General features: G+C 42.1%; 1 protein-coding gene across 2 annotated transcripts; it reads left to right on the forward strand.

The window, feature by feature from the left end:
• The first annotated feature begins 1,752 nt into the window (after positions 1-1,752).
• Positions 1,753-9,143, forward strand: fbxo4 (F-box protein 4). 2 transcript variants are annotated; one of them, XM_062517004.1, is made up of 8 exons: positions 1,753-1,984; positions 2,131-2,366; positions 2,674-2,897; positions 3,129-3,204; positions 3,407-3,579; positions 3,938-4,125; positions 4,558-4,646; positions 9,013-9,143. In XM_062517004.1, the coding sequence occupies exons 1-7, from the start codon at positions 1,838-1,840 to the stop codon at positions 4,639-4,641; spliced, it is 1,128 nt and encodes a 375-aa protein (XP_062372988.1). In that variant the 5' UTR covers positions 1,753-1,837; the 3' UTR covers positions 4,642-4,646; positions 9,013-9,143. The 2 variants fall into 2 exon arrangements, with proteins under 2 accessions (XP_062372988.1, XP_062372987.1); XM_062517003.1 differs by lacking the exon at positions 9,013-9,143 and having other exon boundaries at positions 4,558-7,026.
• The last annotated feature ends 1,065 nt before the right edge of the window (positions 9,144-10,208 follow it).

Below are 10,208 nucleotides of genomic sequence, written 5' to 3' on the forward strand. Positions count from 1 at the left end.
TCACAAGACCCTCCTTCAAATAGCCAAGGCATAGTAATGCCAGGCATTTTAGTGTCCATGCATACTCAACAGGCTCGCCACAGAGTGGCAGTATGTCATTGCTTTGCCTTCCATGGAATATATGAAGTAGGCCTATATGAACTTAATGCACATGTAGGTGGAGGTAGCCGATGGCAACCATATTTTGAATTGGAATTGAATACATTTGTGTGCATTTTAAGCTGCTGTTCAACCAAATCCAAACAGTATTCACCCCTTCCCGACAGAGGTCAGAGAAGACAAAAGACTGAAATGTGGTCGGGTTGGACAAAACTGATTAATGACTGAATAACTTCGGAATGGCAACATGATTTGGCTGTCTAGGTTGAAAAAAGAAGGGAAGTTGTGGGGAAATGTTATTGCAGGATGTCAGAGTGGAAGACAGGGCTTGTTCAGCACGACAAAGAATGCCTGAGCAAATGAGTAGTGACAGAAGATGACATTGGAACTGTCCACTATGGACGGTATAGACCTACTGACCAAGACTCACGCAAGCTGCTGCCCTGACAAAGTCTGTGTAACTGAATTGGGCTATCATTTTAGTTGAGGCCAGTCTTCTGAAGCGATCTTTCTTCTCTTATCTACTGGGAGAACTGTTATTCATTGGTCCAATGACTATAATGGTTTTAAATGGTCCAGCTTGATTGGCCAAACAAGTTATTAGAGTGGGCATGCCCTGTTCTCAATGTTATAGGCTGTTAATGGTCTATTCTACAGAAAGGTCCACTTTTTGCATGCCAAAATGTCAAAATAAAGCATATTTTGTACATTCAAACTTAGACATTAGGGACAGCTTAGCTTATCCATTGTTACATTTATTTAAAGTTTACATGTCATTTCTATGAGTCACTGGTGTTACTTCATCTACATTGTCAATGGTAAGTTGTCACTGGTGTTGCTAAGTAACATCAATGACGGTAACAGTTCATGAGTTTCATCAGGTCCCTTTCTGTATAAAATCAAGCACCAAGATTATGAATGCAGACTACATGGTGCTTAATACACCTGTGGAAAGGGACCTGATGAAACCCATGAATAGGCCTACAGACAAAATCTAGACTCATTATTCTATGTCATTGAATCCATTTGTATTCTACATTATTTTTTTTTTATTTCCCTAAGAGTTAAGTTAGGGTACCAGTTAGGCTACTTTGAAGCTAAAAGCTTCAACACAAAATCATGAAATGAAAATTAAATGAAAGTAGTGTTCAATTAACACATTGTTTTACATAAAATTAGAAAGGAATTGCAACAACTAGGCTAGATGAATTTCAAAGTGTAGCAGATCTCTGAAGTGTTGGGACGTCTCTGTAGAATGATAACGTTCTAACCTTACTTGGACGCTGTCCATGTAACAGTGCTGAAATATCATGAAACACACGCGCCCGCCCGCGCACACACAAAATAAGTTTAGTTCTCTGTAGCAGTTTTCAGGCAGGTGCTGGATTAATGAAGTTGCGAAGTTCCTTTGTCTTAGGAAGAAGCAGAGGAAAGTTAAGGAAAAGCATAAGACATGTATGAATACCAAATCTTAAATTTGCCGCGGCATTTTCCCCCTGAAGGTTATACTAGGGTTATATTGTGATTCCAGTCCCAGGGCTATAGTATGCGTAGTTATTGCGTAGCAATGCTGCACTCGAAGATAATAACATCATGAACGTATGCGACTACATTAACCACAATTCAGTGCTAGTTTGACGAAGACGTGGAACTTTCACTGTTTGCGGAAGATTTTGATTTGAATTTCACTTCAACTTTTGTAACTGGCTCTCACTTTGTCGGATGACAGTTACCTCTCATGGCAACAATAAATCGTAGCAATGAATCTCTGGTCATTGGACACTTCAGGAATATTAAAGACAGACTCTTTGGAATTAAGCGTTCCAAGAACGAACCTTATGTTGCTACTGACGGAGGGTGTCTGGGCGGGTTTGACACCTTGCCGGTAAATATAAACTTGTTTTTTCTAGTTCTACCATTGTATTTCGGCTTCACATCTCTATCAACTAGAGTGACATTTTCACAACTGAATTTTAACTGTTTTTGACTCGTTTAAGGAGTTAGGAGAATAACAACACTGTTGTCTCTTAGGTGGAAATACAGTTCCTCATCATGACGTTCCTGTCTCCGCAAGATCTCTGCAGACTGGGAGGCACCAGTCGGTATTGGCGAGCACTGATTCGAGACCCTTCTCTTTGGAAATATTTGTTGTTGCGAGATATGCCTCTGTGGTCATCAATTGATCACCTTTCAATGCCTGACATGGCGAGTCTGGAGAGATCTCTGTCAGAGAGCTCAGAGTCAGAAAGCCGAGATTTTATGGCAGAGTAAGTCATAACTGTCCAGTCATGATTCTGTTCAGTTGTTGAGATGAGCAAGGCCTAGCCTACTGTACAACGTTGTTTTCTATGAACAGTTCTGCTCCTCACAGTTAGAGGACTACTTCAAAATGGTCAAGTGTTCCGTCGTATTTGGTTCTGCATGTATGTTTACAGAAACAAACACACTCCATGTTCATGTGTGTTTTAGCAATACAAACACACTGCATCCCCCACAAATATGTAGCCTACATTGGCACATTGATTTGGCTGCTGTCCGCACTGATCCTTAAACAACTGTTCTGCCTTTGCACAGTTACCTCAAGGTTTGTCCATCATGCCGCAGCCTGTGGCATCAGTCAAGGCCAGCCTATGGGGCAGTGACATCCTTCCTGAAGTCCATGGTGGTGACGGCGGCGGAACCACGATTTGCCATGTTTGGACCCGGGCTGGAGAAACTAGAGGTGTCTTTAGTGACAACTATGCTGAATTCCCCACACATCCTACCAGTCACGGGCGTAACTCAAAGACAGATCAATGGTCAGTGTGTTTTTGTCTTGCCATGTATGGAAGTGACAGCGCAACATACTGAAGTAAATTCTATTGGATATTTCTTTTAATGAGTATGTCACCCAGTATTTTTCAGTGGGCCATTGTGCCAAGCAAGAAACATGTGAAAAAAAATATGAGGTCTTTGACAAACTGAACAGATGATTTTAGATTTGACATTGATGAGAGACTTTACAGAAACTTTTCATGATTTCTATTCAGGCATTGGATCAGGAATTAGTTTTATGTTCAATGACCAGCAGAAGTTCAACATATTGACACTTTATTCAACTAACAGGTGAGAGCTTGCTGATTTGATTGTTGACTCCTGCATGATACCGACAGTCACATAACATTTAGATAACATTTGAATACAGTAAATCTACAATAGGGAAAGGTGGAGAGCAGCAGAGGGATGGAGGAAATGGAGCCATCCCTATTTTACAGGGAGATCAGTCGTTTCCTGTCAGCTGTATCTCTGACAGTGGTCTTCTTTACAGGTCAGAGAGAGAGCGAGCTCGGCTAGAGAATGTGGATGTCCAGAGCAGACTGTTTATCCAGAGGGAGGATGAGGATTCGGGGAGGCCCACGTTCGACCTCGCTCCCAACGTGCAGGAAGTGTGCCTATCTGTTGACGGATTCATCTTTGTGACAAACGCAGAGCGAGGAAAAGGTATGGCGGAGGCCGCAACACACCAATGTTATGCTATGTGTGTGGTCTCCTTGGTGTGAACATCACCAGGGGTGTGTGTCTGAAGTCATCCTTTGCATCGTAGACCTGACACACATGATGTACTTTCAGTTACGCCACACCTCCACTGTGTGTGTGCATTCTGCTGTGTTATCATTTCATGTTATCAAGTCATCCATTACATGATGATGATTACACAGTGTTCTTTATGTGTGTGTGTGTGTGCAATGCATGTGTGTGTGCGTGCGTGTGTGTGCATGCCTGCGTGTGTGTGCGTGTGTGTGTGTGTCCGTGCGTGAATGTGTGTGTGTGTGTGTTTGTGTGTGTGTGTGTGCATAAGTGTCCGATGAAGCGCTGGAGAAGGAGTTTGCCCAGATCGAGGCCATGTTGGAGTTTGTGCGGTCCTCCTCCTCACGGCCCCTCCTGGTGTTGTCCTGCGTGGCCCGCGAGGGCCCTGAGTGGCCCCGTGTCCCCTGCCTAAAAGTAGCCCAGCGGCTGAGGCTCAGTGTCCTGCAAAACCCCTGGATGGTGAGGAGATCTTACTCTTTCTTGTGTACATACAGTACATACATACAGTATGTCCAGGACTGGAGATGGGACTGTTGATGTTTTAAGAACTGCAATCGTGCAGTCGGATATAGTGTGCATATTATTTTAGCATAGAGAGACTTCCATTTAGATATGTCAGTGAGCATTCTACAAAATGAAGAGGTTTAAATAATTTGAAGTAAAATCGAAAGAGAAACCAAGGCACAAAAGGAAAAAAAAATTGTTAAGGTTTAAAATTGGAGCAGCTAGCTTATTTTTTTGTCTGTTTCTCTTTTTTTTGAAGATGTCCATCTTATTGCTAGTGCAGCGTAAAGACTGGCATTTCCACTAGAAGAGAAACCTACAGTATGTGAGGACATTTCTGCTCTAATGGATTTCTATTTTGAGTACATGTTTTTTTCCCCCTCTCAGGTGCAGGACACAGTGGCAGAGACTCTATCAGGCCTTCGGGATGGAATCCTGTGGCTACTCAGGAATTCTGGAATAAGACTCTAGCCCTGGTGAGACCCCATGTCTATAACTGCAGTAAAACGACGACTAAGACATTGACAATGAGTCACTCAAAGTTGTGTTCTGGCGTTTAGACCTGTAGATGGGCGCATCACATTATCAATGATACAACATCATGCAGGTCTTCTGTGAACATTAAATAGTTCTGTTGGTTTTAAATTGACGGCAATAATGTCAATGGAGCCTCCGAGAACTCAATCTTGGTCAAAAGGTATTCAGTGATTTAGCTGTTTTCTTGGTTACAGCATAATATGTATACCAACCATCAGTCCACTTCATATGCTTTATTTTAGAATCTGACATGTTCATATCATTTGAGGATCCGTATATATTTTTAGGCTGTCGGATAACATATCAGTCATTTGTTTATTGACACATTGTACATGCTCATACTTTTTTTACCCCTTTGCTGGATATGGAGATCCTTGTGCTGTTTAAGGAAGAAGGTATTGACTAAGCATGATGTAGTAAAACCAAATGGGTTTGTTCTGTTCAGAATAATACAATTCACAGTGATGTCGATAATGTTCTTTGATAAGGATCACACTTCAACCACCAGGGGGCAGCACAGTCCTGTGTCTGCGGTTGCTGGCTGTGAAATCTGTTGATGTGTTAATATGCTTTCCATTTGTGTGTTTCTGCTGATTCAGTCCAAGCTGCTGATGTGAACCTTTGAAGTAAAATGCCACGGCTGGGTCACACTAACTGCCTTTCGCATTCAGCACATGTGTATTTTTTGGATCAGTTTGACCAAAGGGATGCTATTCGGATTCCTCCATTTTAGAAAATTGCAGCCATGTACAATTTCACAGTAATTCACACTTTTTATTTTTGTAGTCCGTTTGAGACTATAAAGTCGTTCTTAACATGTCAATTGTTCTGTTAGGTTTTTCTTTTGCTCACACTCATGCTGTTTGAGCTCCTTTTGCTTTCCTTCATACTCGGGAAGGTCTCTTGGGTTGTGTTCCCATTGCGGTACATAAAATTGTGTTTTTCTTGGTTAAATTCAATCACACTAACTCTTTTTATTGTTACATTTTTTTTGTTTCACCATGGTTGGATTTTGATATCCATACAGAAGTTAGATTACACTTCAAAACATGTACTTATTTTTACACAGATTGATAGTTCAATATTGCCAATATTTTAAAGTTTTTCCAAATGCCTTTACATTGTGTTGATTGTTCTATATATTTTAGTCCAAACTGGAAAGGACAGTTAGTCATACTCCAAGACAGAAAGCACGTTGGCTGTGTATATACATAGCACACACATAGCACACATGGAGAGCTGATCACCAGAATGTCAACGGTACAGTGAATTCACTTACCTGCCAAGGAGGCTCAAAATGGTGGCAATCATGATGTACTGTAGCAAATTTAAACATAAAATGGAAATTGGTGCAATTTGGATGCATTAAGTTCCCCCAGGGTGATAAAAATGGCTGATTTCTCCCTGTGAAAATCCAGTGTATTTGGACATGTGAGGACCTCTGCAAGCAGTGGAAATATATTTTTGTTTCTGAACATCCTGGCCCCAGTAAACAAAACGGCTCCCTAGGATCCCATGCATTACGTATGTATGATTTGTTAGCCAAGCCACTGGTTCTTTATTTTTGCTCACAGTCGCCATCTTTAAACAAAGTGTATGTCAATGGGCATCCTTGCTGTTATTCGAGGATGATTACAAAGGAAATGATGGTGGATACTCATTTAAACAATAATTATAGAACAAATATGAACCAAACTGAAATGTACTGGGGGAAAAAATCTAAATGGCTGGAATTTAAGGGATCCTGGTGTCTTATGCATATTTGGTGGGTGCGCACAGATTCTTGCAGACTGAATGATTTACGGGATGGCCAAAGATACTTGGAGGCAGCATGTTGTCCACAGATTCTTTCCAGATCCATCATGCTCTTGGATGTGTGCTTGCTTATGGACTGCTCTCAGTAGGACCCGTGCCTTAGCACAGAGTTGGGTTGGTTTTGCAAAAATGTGGAATATGAGGTCAGCTAACCATCCTCTTCTTGAGCATGTGTATTCGGGGTTATTGAATTTATACACTCAGACACTGCTCTCTCTCTCTTTCTGTGTGTGTGTGTGTGTGTCTAAATGCCAAAGGTGAATTGGCGTTTAGAGACACAGATTTCATCATGTCAAACTGCAGATCAAGCCGATCATGTAAAACTCCTGATCGTGTAAATCATATAAAAAGTGTTACTGTCCTGTGAAAAACAAAGCTTGCCTTCAGAGATGCATTTGTCCACATATGCAACACACTTGTGAGAGAGCGTATGGAGCTGTGCACATATTGTTTTCATGTGTTTTCTGTGTGTCCTCTGCTGGAAAACCCTATAAGGCAGAACAAGACCCAGGTATGCAGGAGACTAATAAATACAAATCCATGTGCATTACCTTGTGTCTGAGTGCCGAGGCTCCTCAGCTCTGTGTGTGTGCTCACTTGTTGACCGACTGGGATATTGTTTTACCAGGCTAAGCAAATTTGCAGTTGCTTTTCCCTTGAATGCCGGTGCAAATTTGTGTGCAGTGCACATCGTATTATAGATTTTGAAGAGCCTTTTAGAGGAACCGTCACAAATATGACACGTGTGTGTGTGTTCGTGTCTACGTGAGTGTGTACTTTTTGGAAGCTTATACAGTTTTTTTAAAAAAGATTTTTTATCATGAGCGTGTATGCGCAGAAGCCTCCTCCGCTCTCTTCTCCTGGTCTGCCTGTTCTCCGTGTCCACTCATGTCGTGCTCTTTAATTGCTCTTTAAACTCCTGATTTGTATTCCTTGACAGTCGCCCCTATTATGATGCACATGCAGAGGCCCACGCAACAGGAACACTATTAATCTGCGTGATGCATATCATGAAAGCCTCACTAAATCCCTCTCTCTCTCTCTCTCTCTCTCCTCTCTCTCTCTCATACACACACACACACACACAGAGACAAACATACACACACACAATTTGTGGTTTACACTTCCATCATCTCCAGTTACCTGGCATGTCTCTGTCTCCCATGACCCATGCTGATGCACCCATCCACCCACTGCAACATTTCCACCATCAAATGACTCGAGCAGCCTCATCTCCACCATCAACAACCCCCCCCGCCCCCTACCACCACCACCACCACCACCACCCCCCCTCACACACACACTCCACGCTCCTGTTTCTCTTATGTTCCGTTGTCCATTATCCTCTCCAGGTGGTCATTTCACTGATTGGATGTTCTGTATTTTTTTGAAGGGATGAGCTGTGCTAGGAACATTAAGAATTGTTACCCACACTCACAACGCTAGTGGATAGTGGACACTGCTGTTTGCAGCATTGCATTGCATTGCATTATGTGTGACCGACCGGTTCAGTCTTACATCTTCCCGGGTTCAAACCCCTCTACTTGCAGCACATCGTGTCAGGGGGTGAATGTGCTGGCAAAGGGGCAAAAACCCACCCTTTTGTGGATGATCTTGGGGACAAACCTAGTATTTCACCCTAGTAAGTGTACAGAAAATAAATAAAAAAAATGACTGTGCAGTCATGGCATTACTTTGTTCTTCTTCCTGTCGCTTGTGTGGGAAAAGCCGTAGGCTACAAGTCGACCACCGAATTGGGTATTGAATGTGTTTTTTTTTGCCACACTCTTGTCGAGTTTAAATCATTTCAAGAAAAAGAAAGTGGAAGGTTTCCCAAGGTCAATGATTTTTTGTTGCAGTACAAGGTGCTTATCAGAATGGGCACGGCACCCCATGAGGTACCCCTTTTTGAAAAATGAAAAGCCTTTATATTATTAAATGTCTATTTATTGTCATGTAGCCGGTGTTTGATAAAGGCTTTTTATTTATTTTTTTACAAAGGATTGTCTCCTTTGTTTTCTCTTTAAATAATTTCATTTGAGGTTGCTATAGCCTACCACTACTGTTTAGTTTGAACTGTTGTAGCTACTGCTAGAGAGAGCCCCAGGTGAAGCAATGCATTTGTCTATTTTTGTGGATAATTGAAAATTGAGTTAATTGCTTGGAGTGTTAATCCGTTGCCATGGTGAACATTAATTTGTTCTTGCTTCACAAGTCCTGTGTGATAATCATGGCAACAGGCTTCATCTCATCCTGTTCACACTCACACACCGTAACCTGCTTTAGACTCACGTGCCCTCCTCAGACAGACAGAATGGTGTCCGCTGTGAAAGGACATCTCATATCATAACTAACGTTGACACAATGTTACATAAACATGTGCTTACAGGCCAATTTAATTGTGAACAGCATTGCAAATGTATAAATAAGAGCTCATTCGTCAAATCGGAATGATGGCTACAGTATGTTTAAGACCTTTGTATTTTACAGGGCCGTAGGAGTGTGTCTGTCCTGATCTTCCGCCCCGCTCCCATGCTGACACAACCACACTACAGCGCCACCGCAACCGAGACGACCCTGAGGCAAGCTTATGATGACAGGACAGGACTGCAGCCCCCCCCTCCCCCCCCCCCCCGACCGCTCAAGAAGAGGCCAGTGGATTTGTGGTGAGGTATGTCTTTTTAATGGAGAGGGATGAAGACCCTGTTCTGGCCTCAGTGGAGGCTGTGTGGAGTTCAGTAGTCCTGCTTCGACTTTTCTTAAATTCAGTCACAACTCACAAGGCACTCGTCAATCCGTTTGCCAGGCTATATATGATACAGCGCCACATAGGCTACAAGTGCAAAATGGCATGAAGAGAGAAGTGACCCAGAGCTAGCAGTTTTCAATGCTACTGTATAGTAACTTTAGCAAAGCGCCTAATAACCCTGAGTCTCTTAGAGGAGAATCTAAGTCACTTTGGATAGCAGTGTCAGCCAAATGAATGAGTATGTCTGCATAACTGCCCCAGGTCTGCCTGCCAATATGCCGTCTGTCTGAAGCACTTGCTTGTTATGGATTGAATTGTCTTCCTGTTGCTTTTCTGTCTGACTCCATACTCCTTTATTTCCGTCTTTTCTCTCGCCCTCTAGCAGGTTGGACTCCTTGGCATTGCATTGGGTTCTGCTTAAGGTCTCTTTTTGTTGAAGAGGGAGTTCTTTTCCATAGCACCACCATCCTGTTCTTGCTCTAGGGGATGTACCGCGAGGGAAATAAACTATTGAAGGCATCAACATTTTTTTTTCAGGCTGAGTATTCTTTCGATGAAGGCTATCTTTATGACATATTCACCGGATAGTATTAACTCAGGTAATCCACCAATTAGTGTTATGTGCAATAAAGTGGAATGGCACAGTAAAAAAGTATTGAACGCTCCTACTGAAATGTCTTAAATACTTTGTGGAAAAGCCTTTATTTGTAATGACATTTCAAGACATTTCCTGTATAATGAAACTGATCATTCACCATATCCAGGTGTGATTTTGGCCCATTCTTTTAAACAGATAGCCTAGTCTATAAATCTTGAAGATTACATTTCTTGTTAATCCTGATCTTTAGTTAACTTCTAGAACTGTTCAACTGGATTTCAAGTCAGGGCCTTGATTTCCTTTCTCTGAAACTAGTTGAGAGTTTCCTTGCTGTATGCT

This window comes from Sardina pilchardus, chromosome 16 (assembly GCF_963854185.1).
Source record: "Sardina pilchardus chromosome 16, fSarPil1.1, whole genome shotgun sequence".
NCBI classification, from domain to species: Eukaryota; Metazoa; Chordata; class Actinopteri; order Clupeiformes; family Clupeidae; genus Sardina; species Sardina pilchardus.